General features: G+C 35.2%; 1 protein-coding gene across 1 annotated transcript in view; it reads left to right on the plus strand.

Moving 5' to 3' along the window:
- LOC145688360 (UMP-CMP kinase-like) overlaps positions 1–14,624 on the plus strand; it is a 119,231-nt gene that overhangs the window by 53,505 nt on the left and 51,102 nt on the right. The window contains exon 4 of the mRNA XM_081762509.1: positions 7,454–7,591. Within this exon, the coding sequence (XP_081618635.1) occupies positions 7,454–7,591 (138 nt within the window). The remainder of the gene's footprint in view (positions 1–7,453; positions 7,592–14,624) is intronic.

Below are 14,624 nucleotides of genomic sequence, written 5' to 3' on the forward strand. Positions count from 1 at the left end.
CTGGTTCTGTCGGATTTTTTTTTCACCTACACGTATTTAAGATTTTAAATTGCACACCTTTCCTTCAGTATTCACTGCTGAATTGGTTGCAGTCTTACAAACTTTCTTATCTCTTCATGTCATATACGCAGTATCTTAATCTGTTGTAACTCTCAAAGTGTTATGATTAGCTTCGTTGATGTGCAAATTAAACATCATTTCGTCCAGTAAATCCTCTTACCATATTATGCAGAGCGTTTCACCCAAAAAGCCTTGATTTCCAGCGGCTACAAAATTTATTTGAATAATAGTGTAGTAATATCAGCAAACAAAGCATATATATATATTTTTAATTTTTGGTTTTAGGTTGCATAGTCCAGTATAATGGTGGACCGTAGATACGTTGCAGAAGATCTCATTGGTGGCTTAGTTCATTGAAACGCTCCCTTGTTGGTGTCCAACGACGATTCCAACTGGCGAATCATTGTGCATGGGCACCATCTACCGAGTCCATATGGCGTTATGTTGATAAGTTCAATAAAACTGGTAATGTTACATGACCTCGAAGAGGGGGATCCAGACAAACTGTGCGTGCAGAACAGCGTATTTCAGTAGTGTGAGCATCTGTTCTGAATAGCCCGACTAAAACATCTCTGCGACGTTTGTCAGCTAAAAAACGCTATGTCCGTAACATCATGTTGGCGTATTCTGCGAAAAGACCTGCAAATGTTCCCCTACTAATGCAGATACTTCAAAAATTAACAGACAATGCAAAAGATAGCGTCTGCATTTTGCAAATCAGTTCAGTGCGTTAATAGCTGATGACTCAGACATTTTTGGAAAGTTGTAGTGTACAGACGAAGCGTACTTTTATCTGTCAGGCGAAGTAAATAAACAAAATGTAAGATTTTGGGCAACAGAAAATCCGCATAAAATGATAAACACCTCTGCACCCAAAAAAGGTTTTAGTTTGGTGTACTGTGTAAAAACGTGGCATGCCGTAATAGGACCTTTCTTCTTTGATGGCTGTCACATCAGAAAATTATTTGGAAATGCTTAAGCATTACGTCTATCCTGGCCTTCGTCATGAAAGGTGTCCACTTCGTCGGCAATAGTTCCAGAAGGACTGAGCTAAACCTCATACAACAGAACCTGTCCTTAATTTCGTTCACACAAAATTCCGCAATCGTGTGATCTCTAATCGCTATCCATTGTTTTTTGGAACAGGCTTAGAGTATCCTCCATGCAGCCCAGACATTGACCCTTATGATTTTTTTATTGGGTTAGCTCAAGCAGGAGGTATTCAAGCTTAAACCCCAATCTTTAGATGAATTAAGAGCAAACATTGAGCAGTGTACGGTAGCAGTTAGTCACGTCACCCTTGGAAAGGTTTTTGATAACATGTGCATCAGGGTCAGTTAAGTGTCCAATCGTCAGGATGAACACTTCGAACATGGGTTACATTAAACTTTAGTCTTTCACTTATCATACCATGTAAATTTCTCTTACTATGGTCATTAACAAAATACGTTGTTGCACTTCAAAATTGCGGCTTTTTCACTGAAACACCCTTTAGATTATTAGCACAGGGATATGAGGTACAACTGCTGGGTTCGGAGCCATGTTGGCATAACTGGTAATGAAGAGGCAGACTGTGCAGCAAAAGTGGCTGCTCATGAAGGAAGAGCGCTTCATCTCCTCTACGCGGCACGGATTTGCATTCGTTATTCACTTCTCAGTCGCATAAGCGCTGGCAGCTGGATTGGGTTCTTCTTCGTGGCGAAAAACCACCATTGTGCGGTCCGTGGAGTTAGAGAAAGTATTGAGCATGTGCTTGTAAATTGTCCTAATCATGTTCAGCTTCGAGCTGACTTTGCCCTACCAGCAGACTTACTAACACCGCTCGGAGATGACCACCGAACGATCTCTCAAGTTTTATGTTTCTTCGTCACCTTCATGTCTTAGCCACATGGTGATTGTCCTAGTGTTTATACTTAACTCATTTCTTGCTTCCTACTACGTGTTTGTCGCTTGTCTGTTGTCACTAAACGCATTTCTCGTTTACAGTCCAACTGACAATCCCAACAAATATTTCACTTCTTTTGTCTTTCATTCCAACTTGGATCTTTCTTTACTCTTGCCGTGTAGTCCCGGCAAAAGAAGATTAATATCCCAGTGTTAGTAATTTTACCCTAGTGCTTTTATCACTGTGTTTGTATGTTTTCTATCGTAGGTTTTCGTTCATGGTAGACTTGTAACTGAATTTTAGACATTGACGGGTGCAGAAAGATCTTTGCACTATAATGCACCTTCTCTCAATCTCGTACCGTTACTCACTCATGAATTCTGAACCCTGCTATCTTCGAGATACCCCAGCTTCCTCTGCAGCTTTATGCAGTACTTCCACTGCCCGAGGAGCGCCTAATAAGTTCGCGGCCCAAACCATTAAATCAAAGAAAAGTTACAAGAAAGGAAAAAAGAAAGTTTCTCAATATAATCTCCCTCGAGTGAAGTAAATTTCTTACATCGGGCATACATGCTTTAATACCGCCGACAAAATATTGTTTTCTTTGCTTTCATAATGGCTTTCCACGGCCGTCGTGATTTCGTTCTCATCTTCAAATCTCCGCAGGGTGTCTACTGGTCATGAAAGTCATGAAAAAGTCATATATTTTGCTTAGTGGTCATGAAAGCCATGAAAAAGTCCTTTATTTACCCAACTGGTCATGAAAATCTGAAATCTCAGAGTATATTTTTGTACTTCATACTTTTATACCTCATACTGCATGTACTGAAACAGTTGTATCAGGTCAGTAATTGTGAGAATTTCCCCCACCAGTTAGTGCTGGCTAACTGTTACTTTACTGTCTTCCTAGCTGCTCTCCATTTCATCTTCTAGTCTCTGTAATATAGTAACAACTTTTTACTGTCCAACTTTCTGATCTGCTATTTCTTTACTTCTAAGAAATGTAAATTGTGTATTTTTGGGCCTTTAGACTTATGCAAATAATATTATTCGTTTGAGTTTGCAGATTTTAAATTTGATGATCTATTTTTTTAAAACGAATTTCTTTTATAATTTGTTTTGCCTTTGGGCAGTTCTCTGAGTGCTTAATTTCAGAAAAATTTCTGCTAGATGGATAATTATACTCAGAATTAAAACTTCAAATACAATATAGAGTGATTCACTGGTAAGAGCAGGCAGGTATTTAGGTAAGTGCTATTCTGTGCTCGAGCACAAGGCGACAGAATTTTAGATTCTTTCTTTAAGATTCACAATAAGTGATATTTAAGACTAGCAACCCGCATAGTTCCGATGCACCACTGATGGTAGGGATTTATTATTACTAATGGTAATTTTTTATCGCCATGGTCATGAAAATTTGAACAAAAAGGTCATGAAAAGTCATGAAAAAGTCATGAATTTACTTTCTGGTATTCCAGTAGACACCCTGCTCCGGCCTCCTAACTCTTTTTTTCAGATTGGAAAAAAAAAATAGTTGCTCGGGACCAGGGATGAAGTATAGGATGGATGATCTGTTTCTGTAAAACCTGTACCTTTTGAAGCCTTCCATGAAACTCGCACCGTGTCAACCGTCGCGTTGTCCTCCGTAAACAGCTGGGCTTCCCACGTCGCTTCCATAAGACTGCTTCATGAACCTGAACCAATAAATTTGCGTAATATTGACCATTGACGACGACGACGACGACAACAACAACAACAACAACAACAACAACAACAACAACACCGGGATATTAATCATCATCATCTTCTTCTTCTTCTTCTTCTTCTTCTTATTATTATTATTATTATTATTATTATTATTATTATTATTATTATTATTATTATTATTATTATTATTATTATTATTATTATTCGTTACTTATTTATTTATTTATTTATTTATTTATTTCTCTTAAACGATCGTTTTCTTCTATCTTTCTGTCCTCCTGAACATTATAATTAGTTGGTTATAATTACTGTGTCTATGAAATATATTTTCTTCTATTTCTCTCTAATGTGTAGTGGTTGGTGCGTATTTCTTGTTCTTAAATCAGATCCTTAATCTTTCTCTTTAGTCTTACTGTTATAGCCTATCATCTTCAAATTCTACTTTGTTACTTTTTCCACCACAGTGCTCAGAATCACTTGCACACCATTATGACTGCTTTTTAATTTTACAAGAGCACAACATCATAAATCCTTTCTTTGGTAGTTCTCCATTACCTTCCCACCTAATTCCATAAATGGTTGGGGCCGTGGTGGCTCAGTGGTAGAGCGTTCACCTGTGGTGCACGAGGTCCTTGGTTCGATCCCAGCTCTTGCCAAGTGAGCTTTGTGATGGACAAACACAGTGTACGTGGGTTTTCTCGGGGTTCTCCCGTTTCCTCCTCCTTCCTTCATTCTACCATTTCGTTCATCTCATCACCGTCTCCTTTAGCCTAGCCGGCATAACTGTGGGATGTAAAAGTTCCAGATTTCATTTTTCTATAAATTCTTATCAAATCTGATTTTTTTTTCTTTTTTGTTTTAAATTTTCTAGTTATCTTTCCTGTGACAGGATGGTACTTCCCGTGTTCTGTTTCTTTCATTTTACTTTTCGTTGTCCTTTACGTCGTTATGCTACTTGGTTATTTATTTTTCCAATAGTCTTTTCCAAGACATCCATTTCCAGATGTTCGAATGGGGATATTTTACCACTGCATAGTGTTGTTCAATAAAACCTGGACGCCCACTTCTGTTCTAAATACTGTATTCTCGCAATCATGTTGGGAAATATTGACACCTTAGCTTGAATTAAAAATAATAGTGAACCGAAGATTTTCATCATTCCGATATCATCGATTTAATTCCATTAGTAGTCAAAAAGAAAACTTTTCCAAGTGAAATGAATATCCATATTTTAAAACAAGTTCGTACATTTTTTTTTCTTTCGTGGGCGAACAACAGAAAATAATATGGCAGTTCCCTGTTCATCTCACATCGCAAACATCGTGTGCATGGGTTTCTTTCATTTCCTCTCACTGCCTTCATTCCATCGTTTCTTTCATTACTGTCTCCCTTTGTCTCGGTGCATAGTCATGGGACGTTAAACTAAAAGGAAATAAAATCCCACCCACATCACAGTATGTCAGTTGAAATCACTCTGACCGTGCCTGAGATTAATGTCAAAGTTCTCAAATCAATCATTATGAATTTTTCCAACTAGACTACTGGAAGAAATACTGCCTTATTTCCACCCTACGTTTCTTCTGACTACTCTTTGTATACCAATTCAATAGGAGTGTTCTCTATGTAATAATCTACCGCCTACGTAACCGTAAATTTCACTGTAGGACGCAGTCCTATTCACTCGACACAGTAGAAATGATATGTAAATATTTTGTATATCGAGAAGATTTGAATTCACAAAGAAGTATATTTGATTGCCTTTGTTTGGATCTCGTTTGAAATGTCAAGTGTTTTTGCGGCAGTGGAAATCAGAACTTGAATATAAGTTGAATGTAAATTACCGCAAAGTGACAGAATTTTAACGAGTATTAGAACACTTGATTTCATCACGTATTTTCGGCTTCCATGATCGTTGCTTTTCTAAAGTTATCAACATATTCAGTATTCGTATACATCATCATAGTTTTCCATCAAATTTTACATCAAACTTTTCTTTGATGGTAATTTAGTCAAATAAGTTGGCTAAAACTTTTGTACGCATTGTAAACAATCAAATACAAAGCTGAATTTCCTTGCGCACTTGTTTACATTTCTTCATTCAATTATTAGGCTGCTTGGACGTGTGTCTGTATTTTATGGTGGTGTAACTATAATGAATAAGAATACTATTGTAGAAATGAAAGAAATGACTGACTAAGGTTGCGCTTATGTCTTCCTCTGATGGCAGGCACATTAACCTGTTTTCAACACTATATTCCTATTTGATTGTAGTTGTTTTATTGTACCTTACTCATAATTACTTCTGTTTCATTTTCCTCCTTTACTAGTAATTGTTATTCTCAAATATTTGTTATTTTTATGCTTTTTTTTTTTTTTTTTTTTTTTTGTTGTTCACTAAATACTTATGGATCTATATTTTATATTTTTTGGTGTGATACATATATTTCGTCTAATTGTGGTAATTTTCTCTAAATTTTGTAATTTTATGAGACCATATGCGGTACTTAACACTAAAATGCTTTAGTTTTATAGTTATATAAAACAGGATGTTGCTTGTATGCATAAATAAGACTTTCAACCACCTCCAACGCCTACGCATACTCAGTTATAGCGCCACCGCACGGTGATTTATTTTTGTTTTGTTTTATGCAATATTACATAGAAATGGAAGAAGTTTTATTTTAGAACAATTGTAACAATATTATAAGCAACCCCAAAATTGCATTCAACTTAGTGTCGTACACGTTCAAATTGCACTTAGATGAAGCTCTTGATACAATATCTAGATGGAGTATTTGATGATATATGACCGACTTAATGGAAGAGATGGATGGAAAAAGAACTAGCTTTGAAGAAAGAATTGAATTTTTCTTGCTGATATGATTTTAGTAAATCGATGGGTATACGGACAAAGGTGATATGTCCATGCCGTAATTTTTGCAGATGACAACATTCAATGCATCTCACAAATCAGAGGTTCATGCAAAACTTTGTTTTTATTAATGGAATATTTACTGGAGGTTCTTTTGTTTTAATGTAATGTGCACCAATTGCAAAAATACTTCGGGCATTATCCACATCAGCCAAAACCTGAGTTTCGAAGAAAAATGGACATATCACCTTTGCGCAGATACCCATCGAAATGTTCTCGAGCTATCAGCCAGGTGAAGACATTGACATCCGACATTTCGAATGCAATGTCTGCATTCGAAACGTCTAATGTCAATATCTTCATCTGGCTGATAATCCGAGAACGCTTACTAAAAACTAGCCTTGACCTTTATTAAATGTTTATTTCCTAGTGTGACTGAGGGAAAACCAGGGTAATAAATTTTAATGTCATCGCTGCAAGTCTTAGTATGATTTCTTGCTTGGTGATGCAACATCCCATGTACAGACTTTTCAATCTTCCTAGGTTTTAGATTCAATATTTTGGTAAGATTTACCTCAGGTCATATTTTTCTTAAGTAACGATTGGGAGCGCCCTGTGTTAGTATAAAGCACTTACCCAAAGAGTCACAAGTGCGAACTCAGGTGACGTGAGTTTCTTCTGGATAGTATCATATTCGTGTTTTTTCTCCCCTTTCTATGCACTTCGCAATTAGTGACCAATTATTCTGCCAGCATTTACTTGCATTTATTATGCGTTCCTTTGAGCCTAGAGGGCAAAATTTTGGATATTGTTATTATTTAACAAATGGATCATCACTTATAGGAAACTTTAATCTATGAAAACTGAAAGATTTTTATTTATTTGATTTCTTTAGTAGCGATGTTAGTTTCATTAAGTGTTATTTGCAGGCAATGCTTAATTCCGGATCAAGTAAATTTCTGATTGATGGTTTTCCACGAAATGAAAACAACCTAGAGGGATGGAATCGTGAAATGGCAGATAAAGTGAATTTCTTGTTTGTTCTCTTCTTTGATTGCCCTCAAGAGGTAAGTATATCAAGATAATACTTTCTATTGTTATTTTTTATTTTTTTAAATTATAAGTGACTCTTAAACTAGTTTCGAATTCCAGAATTTTAAAATAACTCGACAAGAGTGACTTAACTACTGAGCCAGATATAATTATAGCTACAAATATTTCGTAACAGACCGTCACGTAGATAAATGAGGAAAGCAATAACTAGAAATAATTCATTCTGGATTCATTAACTGTTGTAAATTGGTGTCAGTACAGTGTTTTTTAGTTCGTAACTTCCTGTGATATCAGTATCCCAGACATCAAATAACTGCTGTCGAACTACGTTTTTATTTTCAACGAACTTAAAAAGTTCATTACTGAATTCTCCATGTCTGTGTTTCTCTGTCTGTCTGTTATTTGCGATTTTTTTTTTTTTTTCAATTTTGAGCCTTTTATTCGATAAAGCATCAAAAACTATCTGAGAAAGTGATGGAATTTTTCGCATCACTCTTACCGTTCCAGAGATATTGGCCAAAACATGGCCGATTTCTGGAGATTTAAGGAGACATATCTCGGAAACCATAAGTTATAGAGAGATGATATTGGTGTTAATCAGTACTTAAGGGGATGGTAAACATTTTGGTACCAATATTAACCGGTGGCCACTAGCCAGCTGGCCACCGTTCCCCAAATATTGGCCAAAAAAGTTTGAATTTCGGGAGATTTAAGAAGCCATATCTCGGGAACCGTAAGTCATAGAGAGATCATATTTTGGGAATTTTTGCGAGAAACAGAAGGTGCGGAAAAAAAGATCACAGTTGAAGACTCGCTGTAAGTGCCAAACACAAAAGTTACTGTAACAGTAGAGACAAAATATAGTAAATTGTGCTCAAGCGTCAAGAAGATAGAAAATACTATTGCTTAGAACTACAACCTAGCATATAACGAAGTATGAAAATCTAAGTCATAAACGTATTCAAAAAATAAAATAAGTGAAACAATTTCAAGGTGGCACTTACATTGTTTTCTACAGCGAGTTTTCAGTTATCCTTCCCGCTCCATCTCTCATTCTTTTTCAGTTTGTTCTGGAAATGCTCTTGGAGCGTTCTCAAATGGTTTATTTATTAATCTTTTTAACCCAACGTAGATAAAGCTTCTAGTTCTCAAATTAATGTATACGTGTACTCCGTAGAAGTAGCTCGTTATAGTTACTCGCGCTCCTAATTATGCAGTTTATTACCAGCGTTTCTTATTGTGAAATATCATCTTTGTCGAACATACCATACGGAATTCTTACTTGTCCACAAAGTGATCATTACAGTGTTGTGTGCTTTCAATAGTACAGTGTGAGAAAGCCGTATATTAATAAGGGCATAATAATTTTAAGTGCCTTCATACCGCTTTCAGTACATATATCGCATGGTGAATGTGATTATTTGTGGGTTTAAATATTTATTTCTTTTTGTGGAAACTCCAATAAATACAACATATTCAATTAGTATTTTTTGTTTTTTCTTTTTCCTATAGATGATTTTATTTAACACTGTATCACTATCCTATGGAAGGAAGTTGCGTTTTATCCTCTCCCCTCTTCGATATTGCTGACATAATTCTCTTGCATATGTTACAGAATCAAAAATATTGTATATGTGAACCCTTAGGATATTTTAATTGTTTGTTGCTTTAATATTAAAGGTACCCTGAAGAAGGTCTATAATCGTCTGTGTTGCTTGAAGGCTTAGTCAGTATTTATATCCGTTGTGCTTTCCGGTGACATTATTCTTATTGCATGTTGACAATATATTTAATCTTTCACAGCAGCAGGTGGGTGCAGAACAATTTCTGCCACGGGTAGATACCTGGCTACGTCCCTCGTAGACGATTATGAGATTTTAGAAACATTTAAAATGCAAATTCTTAAGATTTCAGACGGTTTTTGTGATACTTTTTTTTTTGTTTAAATTGCTAACTTCAAATTTGTCTTTTCCACCAATGGTGTGTAACAAATTTATGTTCTTTAAATCCATCCAATTGTAAATTCATTTTCGATGCACGTGTAATTCCAACCTCTTTCCATTTTAGTTTCCACTAGTTTCGATGTTATCGGAGTCCTGCTTTAAGTGAGGATAGCTAATCACGCAAATGAAAGGATTTTGGAATACAGTTTGTAATGTACCATTACAGTTGAAAGTAATGGCAATTTTTTTTTACACACCCTGTACCTAGTAATTTTTTTTTTTATTCAATTTCGGTTTAGCTACACAATTTATTTACTCTCTCTACTTCGAATTAAATATAATGAACCCAAAGGTTTCGTTAGTAACCATATTCCCACTGTATAATATATTTATTTACATTTTGATTAAGTGTAAATCCCATTTTCTGATATATAAGTTGAAAAGTTTCCAGGTTTACCATTCTGACGTCATACCGAAACATAGTTCTGTCATTGGATATAAATTTTCTTAATTTCAGACCAATGTAGAATTTAGTCAGGTACCTAATTTTTCCCTCACCCCCTCTCAGTAGTCCATAGTCACTTTCAGATCCGGTTATATCTGGATTTACCAAATTTCTATTTGCTTTGTAATTTCCGCGGCTAAAGTTTTCGTTCTGATTGGAGGAATTCTCTTACCTCTGGCTTTTTCGGCGCAATGTTATCAGAACAATCGAAGACACCTTACAAGGAGCAGCTTGTGAATTTTGTGCTACATATTTTTCGGGAAGAATTCCAATTTCCAAGGACAACTAAGGTAACATATAATGTAATTCAATAGTTAAAGATTTACAACGGAATAGGAGCCCGAAAAATCCGCAAATTTTGGTAAAGAAGCTGCAATTCAGTGAAATAACAAATTCCAGTTCTGTTTACTAGGAAGCCATGTTTGCTGCCTATCGAGAATAGACAACAGTGAAAGAGTGACTTTTACTTTTTTTTATTTCAAACTCAAGTAGGGATTAGGGAAATTACGACCTGTTTGGTGCATGTTGTTCGTGTATTAAGTAAATGTGACTTTCTATTATTTATTCAGTAATCGCATGTATGTAGTAGGTTTGATAGTACTGTAAATAATCATAATGGCAGCTTAAGTTAGCTTAAAAGGGCTCCTATCCCCTTTTCCAAATTGAACCAGTTCTAGCGGGGGAATGGGTTAGTTATTGTTCGTTTTAGGGCCTTTTCCCCTTTCAGGGGAAGGGTCCCTCCATAAACCTCGTTAAGGTGCCCCCCGGGCATCAATTTTTGGCAATCATTATGTAAACAATTGGTCAGGTCAATTGGACCTAGTGTTACTTTTCTCATTTTTGACCCCCTTTAAATTAAATAGAGCCGACTGTATATATCGACGAGGGAGTAATGTATTTTAAATTTAATGTGTTAGGTTATTTTCGTCAACATGCATGCAACTAAATGGTGCATGTTTAGTTTAGTTAGTTGTCTTTATGTATAGTACTAACAGTGGTGTATGTAGTTAGTAGTTTTGTGTGAGTGTGTGAATTTTCGATTTGGACAGTGTATAAATATGCTTTAATTTAGTACCATTTTTCTAACATAAATAAACCAGAGTAAATATTAAATTTCTGATTAATGAGTACAAGTATATATTTCAGTACACGGTAAATTATGCCTCCACTACAGCGCCATAGCGTCAGTTTTCGGTAGTCAATTGTTTGTTGACAGTACGACATCGCATGACTTAGTGATTTAGATTGTTTGATTTTGGACAGTTATTCTCAAATTACTTCCCGTGGACATGGTTTTCGGTTCGGATGAGTATACCTTCGCATAAAATAGCATGAGATCTTACTGTACTGAAAATTTCAGCTTGCTAGGTCCAGTAGTTAATGAATAATCCGTTGAAATAAAGAACACCTATTTTCTTAATAGAAGTAAAACCCATATGCTGTTACTGTTTGTTTGAAAATGTAGTATTAAATTCTCTTTTCCCGTAGCTGTAGAAAATTCCATTGTTGCTTCAGTTTTATCAACAAATCAGAAATAGATTAATCGTTGACAATTTAACTTTCCGTAAATACATGTATGATTTTTTTTTTTTAAAACCTGCAAGGTAAATACAATTTGGGTGCTTCGAAATAAAGAGTACGTGGTTCGATGAATGTGATCGTGTGGTGGTTTGAGCGTGATAGATTGTGATAGTTATATATATATATTCATTACTGCGTAATGTAAATATGTGTATGGCCTGCGTGTAAAATGTACGAAATAGGGTGTTTATAAAATATTACTTCGTGCGAAAATTAGTAGATAATGAATGAATGTAATGATATGTTAATAATATGATATATAATATGAATGAAATGATGACCCCTATATTTAAATGGATAGGCCTAGTGAATTTTATATAGTGAAAATATGAATATGTTTACGAAGAAAGAAAGAGAAAAAAAAAAAAAAATCTCTCGCGTTTTGACTTCCACACCAGTGCATTCATCCAACCGAGTTTGCTACTTGGATAGTAAATTATAGTTGGGAATTGTGTGTTACTTTGCATTTATGTACCTCCTAACAACAGCCCCAGATCTTAAGCCTTTCAATAGATAGAGTAGCATCATGTGGGAATTACTTCTAAAGGTTGACAGAAATGATAATTAAGAAAACCAACTGCTATATTCTGTGATCATCGAAAAGTACAGGTTTCGGTCATTTATACCTTTAACATTCATTGCCTCTCCGAGATTTTTTTTTTTTTTTGTTGCTTACCTTATTTATTTATTGTGCAGTGTTCATATAACTCAGTTCGGACTATCCGATTAAATTAACTGCTACTAAATTAATATTCATGTCATTAGCGTACCCGGACGTCGACCCCTAGTCCCCTTAAGTATTTTTCATGTCTTTTCTTAGTTTAATTAGATGAGGGAAATTAACGACGTCCCAGACGGTGGCATGTCTGCGCTGGGTAGCCATCGGTGATGTTTCGGTAATTGAAATCACCGATCCAAAATTCAGTTTATTTATTTAATTTTTTTTTAATTTTGGCGAATTACTAATTAGGGATACCTTAGCTATTACTCTAATTTCATACCTATTCTGGAATCTTCTAGTTTCCAAGAGGTCGGATGATTTTTTTTTCTTTTCTTGAAATTCTAAATTAGCGCCTTCTCTAACCTTCCGGACGATTTCCGGGAACCTGCTGGTTTGGGCCGGATACGGGGATCGGATTTCAATCTTACAACCAAATTCTTGTGGGATTGGGATCTGATGGACACAGAACTTGCATCCTTGGCAGCAGGGCGTTCCTTGAGTCTACGTATTTGAGTAGACCACCCTTTTGGCATGTTAAGAATATTTTGGCTATGGATTTTGTTGAGAGCGAAATTCGATTTCTGTCTTTGTAGCGTTAGTTATTTCCCACTTAAGTCTTTGGCGCCACTATTTCTTCGTCTTCCTTCTTCTCTATCTCTCTCTGTCTTCATTACTTCGAGATTTTTTTTTTTTTAATTTTTCAACCTTGCCCCCCCCCCCCGGTTTCTGAAACTCATGAAAACGTACAATATTTCATATCACCTATTTCGATCGTATGTACTAACTGAGACATCGAGGGATGCAATTCGTGGAGGTATTGCAGCACAACTCGGGACCATTTTCGCGATATTTAATCCACCACGGGAGAAATTGACGAGAAGGTACACTATGCTTTCAGATTCCTAGAAACCTTCGTTATTCATTGATCATACAACTTATATCAATTGATTACTGATTTCTGGTTTTTATTTCTATTGATTGGTCATATAGTGTGTATGTATTAATAGTTTGGGCCCACTAGTTTCGAATAACATTGATTTTTTTCCTGTATATACATCTATATATGTACTTACATAGTGTTAAAAGTTACGTGCCTGCTCTATTTGTTGCATTTTCCACCTATTATGTCAACTCATTAAATAACACCAGCTATTTTTTTTTTTTGTATATCTACGCGGATCTTTAGTAAACTGAAAATGATTATTGATTATCGGGTTTATTCATATGAAATACAATGTTGCAACCTTATGAAGGAAAAAGTTGAATGTTGATAGTCAGGGTTTTTGTTTTGTCTTTGAGCCAATAAAATATAAATATTTATAAAATATGAATACTTGTCGAATATGAACGGTTATGTAGAATTTAAACGTCGACGAAATACTACGATGGATATTAAAGTGAAATTTATTGTATTGAATAATATGAATATATATATATATGAGTATGCATGTAATGGGCTCGGTATTTACCCTGGTTTTGTTTAGGTTGCCATAGGTTTTTGACACCCGACCTTTACCAACTATTTGTGACATATAGCGTTACCGCGTATATTGTAATAAATTACATTTTGTTGAGTGGTTACTGATGTTTGTAACTATTAAAGTTGAATATAATGTTAAATACCGCATGTAAGTAAAACGAGTAGCAGGTCGTAAGATAAGTAAAATAACCCTAATCCTCATCCAAATTTATTCGCAAGATCAAAGTGAAATTAATAACCTACGAAACAGTGTGCCCCACCAACGAATCTTCTATCAGTAGACTCTGAAACAAATCCTTCTCCTACGATCAGAAATTTAACTATTCAGTGACTAGAATCTTTTGACTACAAGATCTATACTATAAAGAAAATTACTGGTCTTAAATTTAATGAAGAGAAATTTAGTTGATAACTTAATGTGAATACCGGAATATGGAAATATGTTCTCAATGTCTGTGACTGGATTCAAAATTTTTTAACCTTGATAAACTTTGAAATTTTATATTGAGTGCGTCGAGTGACAAAATGAGAAATATAAATATATATGTGATATGAAGCGACTATTTGTCTATAGCTAAAACAAAAATAATTAAACACTCTCATGGACACAAACCACAGTGCAAAAGAGAGTTGGAAAAAGGAGCTATTATCGATGTGAGAACAAAGACTCATAAAATCGTCGAAATGTCTCCTATTGAGACAAAGACTCAATAAAATATTACTAAAGTGTTTTTTTTTTGAATGATTAACCAATTATTTTTTCTCTTTTGCCTGCAACGATATGTATTCATTGCACTGAATTTTAAATATATCTTGA

This window comes from Thermobia domestica, chromosome 6 (assembly GCF_964235325.1).
Source record: "Thermobia domestica chromosome 6, izTheDome1.hap1.1, whole genome shotgun sequence".
Taxonomy (NCBI): domain Eukaryota; kingdom Metazoa; phylum Arthropoda; class Insecta; order Zygentoma; family Lepismatidae; genus Thermobia; species Thermobia domestica.